Here is a 13,512-nt window from a genome sequence, read left to right as displayed (position 1 = left end):
AATACGGAGGGCGGGACCCTTTTAAAGGAGATGGGTCTGCCAGGTTGGGAAGTTTTGCAACTCAATCTCCCCACCTCCTCCATGAAAATCTGGCCTGAGGGGTTATTCTGCAGGACTGTCGTGTAGCTGAAAGATGCAAGTCTGAAGCACATTACGTTGATGTTTATGGCCCCCTCAGGCTGGGGTGGCAGACAGAACTGGGGGTGTAAGACTGCAGTGACATATGTCCTCCTCGATTGCCTCCATAGGTATTTTACCCTTGGTGGGAGAAGCGCAGCTGGCCCATCCAATGAAGGGTCTCCTCATGCCACTGTTGGGATTTTCCCTTGGTGAGAGAGGCCAGAGTGGGATAGTAGTGTGCCTGCTGGTATGGCACCTGTGCCCATCAGGGGCCCCTCTCCAACAGCTTTCTCCTCCCTGAATTTCCCCTCCCCTGCCCCCGCCCGTCATCCCTGGCCACCAACCCCACTTTCTGGTACCTGTCGGCCTGGCCCTGGTGAGACCCTGGACTTAACTGTAAGTCCAGGTTCATAGTGTGTCCGCTTCGGGCACTGCCTACAGTCTTAGCAGTGGCCATCACATCCAGTGGCATTGCTGGGGCAAGAGAGCTGCTGGCCATTTGACTGGCCAGCAGCTCTGGGAGGCAGACTCCCTCTCAGATGGGGGCAGGAAGTAATTAATGCCCAAGCAGTTGTAAAATGGCTACGATGCAAGCCAGCCAAGTGCAGGTGGACTTGCCACTGACTTTTATGTCAGGGGCCGAGTATCCCGCCTCCCCTCCTCCACTTAAAATTCAGCTCTGCACCATTATCACTGCTGAGAAAATGCGATTGTAAAGCAAAGGTTAAATTCTTTATGTTAACTTTTGCTTTTAAAATCTGTTAGATAACGATCAATATCATTTTCATTTCCAGTGAAATCTTCAGCGGGAAGTAAGTGCTGCCAGACTGAGAATTCAGCTACAAGCTCTCTTTGTCCCAGTCTCATAGAGATATATTTCAGCTGCCCTCCTGGGGATTAACTCCTCCAAGGACACCTAGATGGAGTGATGGCACTGATCTCTGTAAAAACTGGAGCTATGGCAGCAGCTTGAATGAGGTAAGACTTTCAAACATGTGAATTCTCACTTAGCTGAGGTGAATGATGGGTCTAAAAAAAAGGGGCGTTAGAATAGATATTTCAGAATTCCAAAAGGTTTGAACCTCGAGTTCAAACTGTATCACAGGTATCTTCTTGTGATCCTGAGTACATGTGTAATCATTATTATCATTGTCTCTGCACAATTGTCAGTGATAATAGTTATCTTTGAATGCATAATTTCCATGAAATCCGTTAAATGCCTTTGATCCTCATTACATTATGGAATAACATATAAACGTGTAAGTAAAAACATCCATTTCCCTAACAGTAATTATCACATCACAAGCTTATGCTGGCAGTTTTCATTATAAATATGGATATGGGATAATGGAAAAGTTCACACAAAAGTGCAGCAGAAACATGATGGCCTTTTGAAGATTCTGGAAACAGAAAGTACGCACAGACAGGTAGAATGAATCTCCGTTCAAAAACATCGATGTGTAACATCCAGAATCAAATAATACTGAAATGGAGGAGCCATTAACAAACTGAATCATTTTCATTTGAGAAAGTCTTTAGCATGTTTCACATCTTTTTAAAAAGCATTCTCACTGATACCCTAATCTTTTTGATGTTACTCTCTCCCATGAATCCCCAGCTGAGAGAGTGGGTGAGTGTCTTTAGATTCCTGCCCTTTGTGCTCATGAGGTGGGTGCTGGGTGATGTATGAGAGCGGGGAGGTTTGATCCATCTCCTATCTGCTCTCTTTGTTAACTGTCCCAGAAATGTCAGTGGAAACCTGAAACTGACCATGTAAACAATGGCAAGCATGAAAACCATTCCACGCCACAAGTGGATTCGGCCATCAAAGTATTCTAGACCCAAACTTTCAGTGAGCAGATCAATTATTGGGATTGTCAGCAGACATTGCTCATTATTAAAGCATGCATGACATCTCGCAAGCACTTAACAGTAACATAGTTGCTGCCTGGGTACTAAAATTTTGCATCAAAAGCTCCAGAGGCAGCAAAAATTCTAACCAGATCTGAGCAATAGCAAATTACTTGTCACTAGAAATGCCTTGCCCTACTAATTAGCAGCAAACTGGAGATCTAAGTTAAAATGTGCGTCAATCATGCTTTGTTTCATTAGGTCAGAATTTATTGTTGGCTCTACATTGCAACAGAAGCATTAATACAGTTGTTCTAAATTGATTAATATGGCCACCATCAAAAGAACACATTAAATATTCATCTACAAGCAGTGCCAACAGCAATTTGTACTGTTTGATCTTTGACTGGTACAGACTATGTTGTTATACAACACTGTAGGGATATGAAATAATAGATAATACTGAATTTTTGAAAGGAACTGATTATACCAGATTTTTATCGTGAAAAGTTTTTTGTTTGATAAATATCCTACAACATTCTCTGTTGGAACCTTTGCCTGAAACAGCTGATTGATGTCTTTAAATGTGGCTAATACATTTCACTGCTGTCCACTTCTATAAATAGAAAATAATCTAGCTGTGTCTCTACTATACAAAGCATTTTGTAAAAGGTTGTTTTTATATATCAGTAGTTTCTTGCGCCTCGCTGACCGAGTTCACAATGTTTCCATTGGTGATGGCAGACTGATGTCACTCTCTGTCATCAACATAATCTGATAGGGGTAAACTTGAGTTGGTTCTAAACATTTGGCTGAAAATTGTCTATATATTTTTTTCCATTTTTACAAATTTTATGCTTCCCCTCCCCTTCTAGGACTTTTTTTTTGCACCGTGCAGCATTCCTTGACTGAGGGGACAGTGAGATAACAATGACCTGCTCCCTGACCTCTGCCAAAATCCATTCTTGAGTTAATCATCAGGGGCATGTGCAAATATGACTCAGAATCCAATTTTCCCTGTGGCTCTGTATCCTGCCACAGTGTATTGGATGTCTAGCACACTGTTCCATCAGGCAGTCTCCTGTTAATCCTCTCTGATCTTAATTTAAAGTGAATACTCCCACCTCCAGAGTGGCTTGATTTGAATTCTCTGATCTAACACCCACATACCTTCTGTGCTGTATTTCTTAAGAGAACCAGAGTTGGGGTTGTAATTCAATTACATATAGGTGTCTGTCCTGAATTCTTCTATTTGTTTTTAATTAAAACATGTTAAGCGCAAACAGATGCTCCATTTGGATTATGGCCTCTGACAGTGGTGCTTCAATATAAATGAGGCACTACCAATGCCTCCAGATGGTCTGTTTTTTCTGTTGGATCTTTTAATATTGATCTTACAGACCTTCTGCTGACAATGGAGAAGGACAATGAACACCAAACTATGGATGAGTACCTGACATAGAAATAACTGAGTAGTGTTCCTGCCTGTCCTCTCAAGTGGGTGCCAGCCGTGGGTCAGTTGTCACGCTGTCATCTCTAATGTTAGCAGGTTGTGGGTCTAAATCCCACTCCTGAGACTTGAGTGCAAAATCTAGGCTGACACTCCAGTGCAGTACTGGAGGTGATGTTAAAATGAGGCCCTGTTTGCCCTTTGAAGTTGACATAAAAGACTCCAGGACTTTATTTTGCAGAGAAGGGGAGTTCCCTCCAGTGGCATGCATGTTTGTCAGCAGCAACATCGTGTATTTATTTAACACTTTCAATGTAGCAAAATGTCCCTAGGTGCTTCACAGGAGCATTATGAAGCAAAAAAGACACACAGACGCACAAGGAAAAAATATTAGGTCAGATGACTAAAAGCTTGGTCAAACAGCTAAGTTTTAAGGAGTGTTGTAAAGGAAGAAAGCAGGATCGAGAGATGGAGAGATGTAGGGAAGGAATTCCAGAGCTTAGGGCCCAGGCAGCTGGCGCCACCACCACTGGTGAAGCAATTAAAATTGGGGATGCTAAAGAGGCCAGAATTAAGGAAGGGCAGATATCTCGAAGATGTGTGGGACTGGAGGAGGTCATAGAGATCGAGTGGGTCGAGGCTATGGAGGGATTTGAAAACAAGGGTGAAAATTTTAAAATTAAGGCGTTGCTTGCCAGATCTAATCCACTTCAACAAGCAAAAGGTGATGGATGAACAGAACTGTGTGCGAGCTAGGACATGGGCAGCAGAAATTTGTATGGTCTCAAGTTTATGACTGTGCAAGGCTTACCAAGAGTGTTTTAGAATAGTCAAGTCTGGAGATAAGAAAGGCACGGATGCGGGTTTCAGCAACAGGTAAGCTGAAGCAGGGCAGAGTCAAACAATTTTACCTAAGTGGAAATAAGAGGCCTTCGTGATTGGGCAGATGTGTTCAGCAGCTCATCTTAGGGTCAAATATGTCACCAATGATGTGAGCTGACTGGCTCAGCCTCAGACACTTGCCATCAGCTCCATCCCCCTTCATCGCTCTTTCAGAAGTAGCAAACAGTAGCTTTGCAGTCCCCCGCAGGAAAATTATAAGGTGAAACAGCACAGATTTCTCTTGTGCATTGACTAGTGACTGGTTCAAGGGTGACAACTGCAAATCATTGACAGCAGATAGCCTGTCTGCTGTCTCAGCTGGAGATCAGTAGAGGAATCCAGATCTGGCATTTTCCTCTGTCTCTCTCTTTTGTCCCATCTGCATTTTTCCCTCTAGCCAAGAGTGCACTGGGATTCTTCAGGATCACCCTCATAATCACAGAATGCCTACTGCTGTGGTTCAGGAGGCCTAAACCTGCCAATTGAAACATACAGAGCCACGCAACAGCGGCTCAATGCACCTTACCGATCTGGGTAAACAATGATGCCTGGAGGTGTCCCTGGGTGGTTGTCGTTCAGCCAGAGATCAGCCAGTACCTGTTGGACATTGGGCCGTTTAATTGGGTCAGGTTCAAGCAAAGATCGCAGAAAGTTAACGGCAGCTAGAAAAAAATAATGCAAATTATTGGACAGTAATTATTGATCTCTTTATGCAGATAAAAATGCTGGAAGGTTAGATATTATATGGTTTACACAAAAAAAGATCACATCAAAATCTACATTTGACATCTTTAAACTAATTCTTTCAATTTGTGACAGGCTTCATTTTTTTATTGATGTGGGTGTCGCTGGCTAGGCCATTGCAAACTTGACTTCATGTCTCCTTTTGTTTTCAGGGAATTTTAATTTGGCCACCTAATCTATGTTAATATAATGTTACCAGAATGTTATCTTGTTTCAAGCCCTGTCTATGATTAAACAGTGTTGCAGCCTAAAATATATAAATTAAACTTCATTTAAGACTATAAAATTACATCAGTTGATTACGCTTCTACTTTTACAATATATTAAATACATAAATGTTATGATATGGAAGGTGGTATTTGCCAGGCTGACCAAATTCACAAGGAAAACTTGGCCACGCTATCACAACAATTTTGCAATTTGTATTTATTACGAGAAGGCTTGTGCACTGAAGTCAGGAGTAATGAATCTACTACCACCATTAGAGATTTTAAAGATTAAATTAAAACACTTATTAACAAGAAAAAAAACTTAAAGACACACAAGATTGCAGTCACACAGTTATAACAGTTCCCAAAATTTTTACTTAACCAGACTCCCAACTACATACCTCCTTTAAGGCAACATTCCAAATAGATTCCAAATTTATAAAGCAATTTTACCACAAGCACCCACTGGACAATGGACCTCCAAAGGCTTTTAACTTTGGTTACTAGAACAGCAAACTTCTGCAACGTGGCTAGAGGCTTTATCCCCAAGTCTGTTTCACACAGTTACCTTTCAAGATCTCATACAGCCACACCTCGCATAGCCTTCCATCCTTCTTTAAATACATTTCTCCCATTTTTATCTATAAATCCCATTGTTTCCACTTGTCTTTAGAAATTACTTTTCCCAGAATATAAAATCTTACATGTTATTATGGCCAGTATTTTTGGGAAAAATCAAAGTAATAACCTTGCCTTATTTCTCTTGCCAGTTGTAAAAATTTTATCATGTCCCTTTGAAAATCAAACACCTTTCCCACTTATCTAAAAATGCAAATTTCATTCATACTGTACCTGCTGACCTCATCCTAGCTCTACTCACCTCCATTTCAAATGTCTGTTTTATATCTCACTTCTTCAATAATGTTAACCCTGCAGTCAAACTGTCTCTAGCCACACACACAGAACCACACATACATGCGTGCACACACAAGCCTGCAATAAAATATCCCACAATAACATTTGGAAAAATATTATAGTTTCTTGACATAAGTTATCAATTTTCATCTGAATGTACACAACAAGCAAAAAATATTATCAGTATTAAGTTTACAAAGGAATCATCCAAGAGTTCATTTGTCAGATTTGAACTTTATTAACCCGGAGTTTAAAAATACTTACTTTCCTTTTCCAGATTACAACATTGTCAAAAATTGTTTTCAGTAGATTTTGAATTAAAGCTGGGTTTTGCAGCAAAACAATTTTATTTAAGAGTAAAATTTCCTCCCCTATTTTTTACACCTGCCTTCCCTGCCATTGAATAAACGCTGCTGTAATTTATGACAGGTGAATTCTATTCCCATGCCTCCATCAACGCTGTCCTGAGTCAGATATTGGGAAGTGTATGCCTTTGGATCACTCTTGTTTCCCTGCAAGAAACAAATAGCCCCCAGGTAATCTCCCATAGCCCAGGTTATATGGTCAAACCTAGCTTATGGCCTGAGTCTTCTGGTCGGAGTGCGGGGGCAGGCTCTGCTCGCCGACGCGTAAACTGACGTGCCGTGACATCGGGCGTGCGTCCAGACATCGCCACGTGTCATCCCAATCTTCAGTTCGGCGGGCACGCACCGGAGTCAGCTTTGCACCTGCCAAACTGCCAAAGACCTATTAAGGCCATTTAAAAACCAGTTGAAATAACTAACAGGGCTGCACACCCAAGGTTGGCGGGCAGGCGAAGAGCCCTGGCGGCCTTTGCATTTTTCATGGAACCTCATCCACAGGTGGGATAAGGTTTCATGAAGCGTTTATAACTGTAATAAAATCTTTTAGTAAAATTCATTGACATGTCCCAGCTGTTATGTCCGAATAATTTTTTTAATTCTTTTTTTCAAGTTTACCAGGTCAAATTTTGCATGCGCCCGCCCGCGTCTGCTCCCAAACCGCCTGTCCGATGGGGAGAAAATTCTCCCCCCTGAAAAATTAAGGAAAGGTGGCACAGAAGCATATTCCTCATTTAATGAAAAGAATTGAAGTGATTCTGAAGTCAATGGGAAATAAAGGGATTTTGGCCTTCGGACAGAAAGGAAATTAAAGCAATATAAGCAGGAGTGCTGAATGAGCCCTAAATGCTAAAATAAGCAAATAGTCTTCAATGACTCTATCCTTTCTTACATTTTTCGGTTGTTAAATATAACTTGATTTTCAACACGTTAGTGCCAGTGCAGCCATGTCTGCCAAATAAAACACTGGTGCTATCCTAGCCATCCCATGTTATTTTAAAATGTATGGCTGTGGCTCATTTCAATTGCTGGTGACTTTTGTTTCTGCAGCACTAAATATGAAGGATTTGTCTTTTCACGCAAACCAATTCATACATTTTTCTAAACCTTATCCCAGGGCACAATCTTTATGGCTTTCTCATGTTACGTAGCAGCACATTCTGATCAAGCATTCAAATAATTAAAAGTATTAAGAAGTGAAGTAAAAATTCTAAATTAATTTGGAGTCTGTGTATTAAGGAGGCATATCTAAGCTTATTTAGCTCCACCTCTGAAGGTAATGTTTTAGCTCATTTGGCTGTAAACAATATATTTCAAAAACTAATGAATTGATTTTAATGAAATTTGATACATAGAAAGGGTATGGCCCAAGGAAGATCTGATTAATTTTTGGTGAAGGTGCGAATCTGGATCAGATCCTGGAATTTTTTTAAAGGATCCATTTACATTGCGAAATAGGGTGAATTGACTTTTTTTTAGAATGTTGTGGATTGTTTTATTTAGAATGTTGCTGATTGTTTTAGAATGCGGTGGATTGTCTCAGCTGCTGTTTTGGAATTTGTCGCAGCTGTCAAAAAATGAGCAGAGTTCTCAGAGCAGGTTGTTAGATGTGGATTGGCCTGAAGCCTCCTCAGTGAGATGGAAGCTCTAATTAAAAATATTTCTTTTTTCAGCTTTCTGCAGTTAGAGTATCAACGTGGCAGGAAAAAGCCTCAAGGAAGTGCTGTGGGGCTGTAATAACATTGCGTTAACACAGCATGGTGGAGGTAAGTGCCCTATTGAGTGCCTTCTTTACTTATTTATTCTATGCAATAGCCTTATATCCTAACAATTATGCTTGATCTCACAAGCTGTTTGCTAATTGTGACTGGATTTCCTCTATGCTAACTATACCGAAACAGTAAATACATTCTTTATAAATGTATTTTTACTTTTGCTATATAGAGTGCACAGGAAATGTTCTCCGGTCTTTATAAATATTACAAGATGCTCTTCACTGGAATCCTACTGTACAGAAAATCCTAAGGATTTTTTTTATGGCTAGGTAGCTAGAGCCAGACAACCTGTAGGACATCCAAAGCTCCACTTCAAAGATACTTGCAAGTGTGACATGAAGGTCCTACACATCGATTCTCGTGTCTGGGAGAAATAACAGACAACAGAGGAAAATGGTGACATCACCTCTGGACCAGCATGCGCTACCATGACCATCAGTGGCTACAGTGGCTTGGCAACTATCACCAAATAAACAACTCACAACGACACCTGATAACCACTTCATAGGCAGCATATGTGGCAAAAAGTGCCTCTCACAGATTGGCCTTTTCAGTCATCAGAAAAAATGCACCATATGAACCTATCCCATCCCCTGTGGATTTGATTTACTGCATGTCCATCATCTTAGCAGATGGAAGCATGCCAACAACCATATAGCAAAAGTCATAAGCTTTTAAGGTTGTACTTTTTAAGCTGACATTCCTAATGAATTCCCATAATGGCTGTGGTGGTAACCAGTATAGGCCTGAAGGGATGCTGATTCAATCTAGGGCTTGTGCTGAGTTAACGGATTAGGGTTACAATATGAATGGGACTATTGGTCATGGTGTCATTTGCTAGAGATGGGGGAAAGTCCATCAGAGTTCCATCTAGTGACCTTTGTGGAAAAATGCTTGTGTGGACATTGGGTATGGGCAAGATTTGACTTACCTGTGCTGCTCCCCTTTTCCACAAATCAATGACTTATTCACCTTCAATGTGTTGGATAACACAGGCCATGGACTAGGTGTACCTACTGAACTCTCTTCTTATGGATTCAGCCAGATGGCATTCCCTTAGGTGTCAGTTGTGGCTCAGCATTCATGTCTCTGAATCAGTAGGTTGTGAATTCAAGCCCACTCCAGGGACATGAGCAGAAAATCTAGGCTGGCATTGCAGTACTGTAGGAATGCTGCACTGTCAGAGGTGCTGTCTTTTGGATGAGATGTTGAACTGCTGCCTTATCTACTGTCTCAGGTGGTTGTAAAAGATCCCATGGCACTATTTTGAAGAAAAATAGTGGTTTCTCTCAAATATCTTGGCCAACATTTGTCTATCAATGAATATAACCATAACCATCTCCCCCTGCCTTCACTTTACTCCTCCTGCAATCTGGCAGTGATTAAAGTGTCATGGGCACGCCTTGATTCCTCAATGGCATCACTGCCTTCAAACTGACCCTCATCATTCTCTTGAGGCTCCTGGGCCTCATACTCTTCATCCTTCGAAGAGCTCTCATCCCCCTCCATTTCACCCTCTGGCTAGGGATCACCTCTTTGCAGTGTGAGGTTGTGAAGGGCGCAACCCACTGCAATGATGCGTGAAACCCGATCAGGACTATTGTAGCGTGCCACCTGAGCGGTCCAAACAGCTCAAGCACATCTTCAGAATCCCAATGGTCTGCTCTACTCACAGAATCACAGAATTGTTACAGTGCAGAAGGAGACTATTCGGCCCATCGTGTCTGCACCGGCTCTCTGAACATTTTAACTTAGTGCCATTTTGCTGCCTTTTCCCCATAACCCTGCATATTGTTTCTTTTTAAAAAATCATCCAAGGTCCTCTTGAATGCCTCAGTTGAATCTGCCTCCACCACACTACCAGGCATTGCATTCCAAATCCTAACTACTCACTGTGTGAAAAAGTTTTTTCTCACCTTGCATTTGCTTCTTCTGCAAAACACTTTAAAACTGTGCTCTCTGGTTCTTGATCTGTTTACGAACAGGAACAGTTTCTTCCTATTTACTCTGTCCAGGCCCCTCATGATTTTGAAAACTTCAATCAAGTCTCCTCTTAGCCTTCTCCTCTCCAAGGAAAAGTCCCATCTTCTCCAGCCTTTCCTCATAACTGAAGTGTCTCATCTCTGGAACCATTCTTGTAAACCTCTGCACTCTCTACAATGCGTTCACAGAAATGTGCTTAATATGCCATCCAAGGTCTAACCAGTGTCTTAAATAAGTTCATCATAACCCCCCTGCTCTTGGTACCCTATGGCCCTATTAATGAAGCCTAGAATACTGTATGCTTTAGAAACAGCTCTCTCTACCTGTCCTGCCACCTTTAATAATGTATGTACATACACACCCAGGTCTCTCTGCTCCTTTAGAATTGTATTCTTTATTTTATGCTGTCTCTCCATGTTCTTTGTTCCAAAGTATATTATCTCACTTCTCCGCAGTGAACTTCATCTGCCACCTATTTGTCCACTCCACCAATGTCTCAATGTCCTTTTGAAGTTCTACACTGTCCTCCTCAAAGATTACAATTTTCCCAAATTTTGTGTCATCCACAAACTTTGAAATTGTCCCCTGCACACCAAGGTCTAATCATTTATATATATATCAGGAAAAGCAAGGGTCCCAATACTAACCCCTGGGGAACTCCACTACAAAACTTCCTCCAGCCTGAAAAATACCCATTAACCATTACTCTTTGTTTCTTATCCTTGAGCCAATTTTGTATCCACATTGCTACTGCCTCTTTTATTCCATGACCAGTGCAATGGTGTAGCAGCATGTGTTTGGCATCAGCAGAGTGGTCAGGTCTGCTGGGGTGGGGGTGGTGGGTGCGTAGGAGTAGTCTGAGCAGACTACCCTTACACACCCACCACCACCCCAGGTCGCAGTGCTGGTCATTGTCTGAAAGCTGAGACCTGCCTGAGTGCTGCTGCACAGTGCTGTCGTTGAGACTACAGAGGCAACCACCAGGAGCAGACCCGCCCTGCAGCTCAGCAGTGTGGTGTTCCACTGGCATCACAACAAGACCGGCGGGGCGCAATGGAAGGTGGACTCACCTCAAAGTGAGCAAAGTGAGGTCTGACTGCTGCATGCCACCTTTTTCAAACAGGATTCAGACTGGCATGATTGAAAGGTGGCACGTAATTCCGGCGAATAGCTAACTTAATGAACGTTCATGTGATCGTAATGAATGCAAATGGCGTTCACGCCACTGCTCAGCAGGATACCCGACCCGACGTTGACCTGCCATTGGGAAAACTGAAAACTAGTTTTACGCTAGTGGGTTTCCAGTTTTTGGCTTCTCGCTAAATTCTCCGCTCCCGTCCACCATGAAGCCCGCCGCGGGTGAGATGGGAGAATTCCGCCACTTAAGAACTTCATTTAATCTCAGCCTGGCTCCTGAAGTTTGCCCACAGTGGATACTTGGTGAATTAACATGGTAGGTATAAGGGCAAAGGGCGGTGGGTGGGGAACATGGGTTGGTATGTGTTGGCACTAAATTGGTATCGGAGACATAAAGGGCCAGAGGTGGGGGGTAGAGGGGCATAATTTGGCATAGGGGCTATAAATGGCTTTTGGGGTGATTGGGGGAGCATATTTTGTATCAAACCATCAGAGGGTATGAGGGGCCATGGGTGGTGGGTGAGGGCCAAGAGGTGGCATGGGTTGGCATGGAGGGTGTGGGGGAGGTGAGGGGTGTGACGGGTGAGGGCTGGAGGGCTTTTTTTTGTTTTATTCATTTCTTCATACCTCCAACAAAGCATTTCGCCAGTCTCTGCACCCAGCAGCCTCTGAACTCTTTCTGGGATTGCCATGTCTCCCATTTTCACCTCCCCCCCAGCACACTCTCCCTGACCACAGACCGAAAATCTGAACCTCTGGGGTACTCATTCCCAGTTTGGGTTTGCGTAGTTGGAAATCGTCCAGACTCTGTGCTCCCAACTCAGAAGTGAAAATTCAGGCCTTGGAGTACATTGATTGTGTTTTGAGTAAGCTTTGAACAATGGCAGGCATGGATTCCACAGGGGGCTGATATCTAGATACGTCCATTCCAGTGGGAGGCGCCCACCCACAGTTATTCAATTCAGAACTTTCCGGAAGCTTGAGATATTTTGTGTTGAAGTTGCAAAGGTCACCTCACTCTTGGCAGCCATCTTAACAGTTTATCAGTATCCATTTTAAATAAAAGACAGTTTCAGAAACTTCTGTACAAACACAGAGTCCATATTTAAACTTATGAGTAGGACATGCCTTCACTGGGCATGACATGAACTCCTGCTCAGTAAGACCCAGCTCCCCCATAGTAACTTCAGGAAATTGATGTGGCAGGGATGGAAATATGCACCTCACCACTCTGCTGATGCCAAAGCCACACTGTACTCCAACGCACTGGGCCACCACAGTGCCTTCAACCATAACGAAATTAATAGCATGGGTAGAGTGGCATTGTCAGAATGCCAGGCGCTCTGCTCTGCCACAGCTTCCTTAGCATATTTATAAGAAGAATATTTTAGTATCTTTTTGTTGGTAGCATTAAAAAAAAAATCTCTTAAGAGTACCACTTTGTTAAAGGGGGAGTTCACTGTACGGGAAAATACTTTCACATGTTTCTCTCTCTGCCTCCACTCCATTTTCCTTTTACTTGGTGATTAGGGATGGCAAAGAGAAACCTGGGTTACGAAAACAGAAAGGCATTTTCTTCACTGAGATGTTGAAGAGGAGAGGCTTATGCAGTGTCCTATATGTATCTGACTCCTCGAATACGTAAAATTCATGGACAGAAATTTAATCCAGGTGATGGGGGTCTCGGCTGCTGGCTGGTGACTCAGTGAGAGCCTCACATTGCCTCCTCTGGGGAAGACCCGCCACATTAATTGTGCCCGGGATCCAGGGTGTAAATCCAGCCCCCTGAGGGATGTCAGCCAATCAGAGACCAGCAGCTCTTCATTGCAGGCAGCGCCACTGGTTGCTGCCAATAATGCAACAGAGTCCCAGGATCAGTAAGGGACCCAGGTCACAGGTGAATGAGGGATGGATGGGGGTCATGGGGTGGGGGTGACAGGAGCTGGGAAGGTATGGGGGAGTTGGGGTAGCAGCAAAGTCATGGTGATGGCTCTCAGCTAGCCACCCCTTCCCAGTGCTAGGTCCTTCAATCAGGCACTGAGTGCCTGACAACAAGGGTCCCATCCTGCGAGCCTGCAGCAGGC

General features: G+C 43.0%; 1 protein-coding gene across 1 annotated transcript in view; it reads right to left on the bottom strand.

Moving 5' to 3' along the window:
* Window positions 1-13,512, bottom strand: part of hunk (hormonally up-regulated Neu-associated kinase) — a 68,523-nt gene that overhangs the window by 25,430 nt on the left and 29,581 nt on the right. Inside the window, exon 6 of the mRNA XM_041210694.1 lies at window positions 4,830-4,965. Coding sequence (XP_041066628.1) covers window positions 4,830-4,965 — 136 coding nt within the window. The remainder of the gene's footprint in view (window positions 1-4,829; window positions 4,966-13,512) is intronic.

Source organism: Carcharodon carcharias, chromosome 18, assembly GCF_017639515.1.
Source record: "Carcharodon carcharias isolate sCarCar2 chromosome 18, sCarCar2.pri, whole genome shotgun sequence".
NCBI classification, from domain to species: Eukaryota; Metazoa; Chordata; class Chondrichthyes; order Lamniformes; family Lamnidae; genus Carcharodon; species Carcharodon carcharias.
The sequence above is the reverse complement of the archived record's forward strand: the minus strand, read 5'-3'. Positions and strand labels throughout refer to the sequence as shown.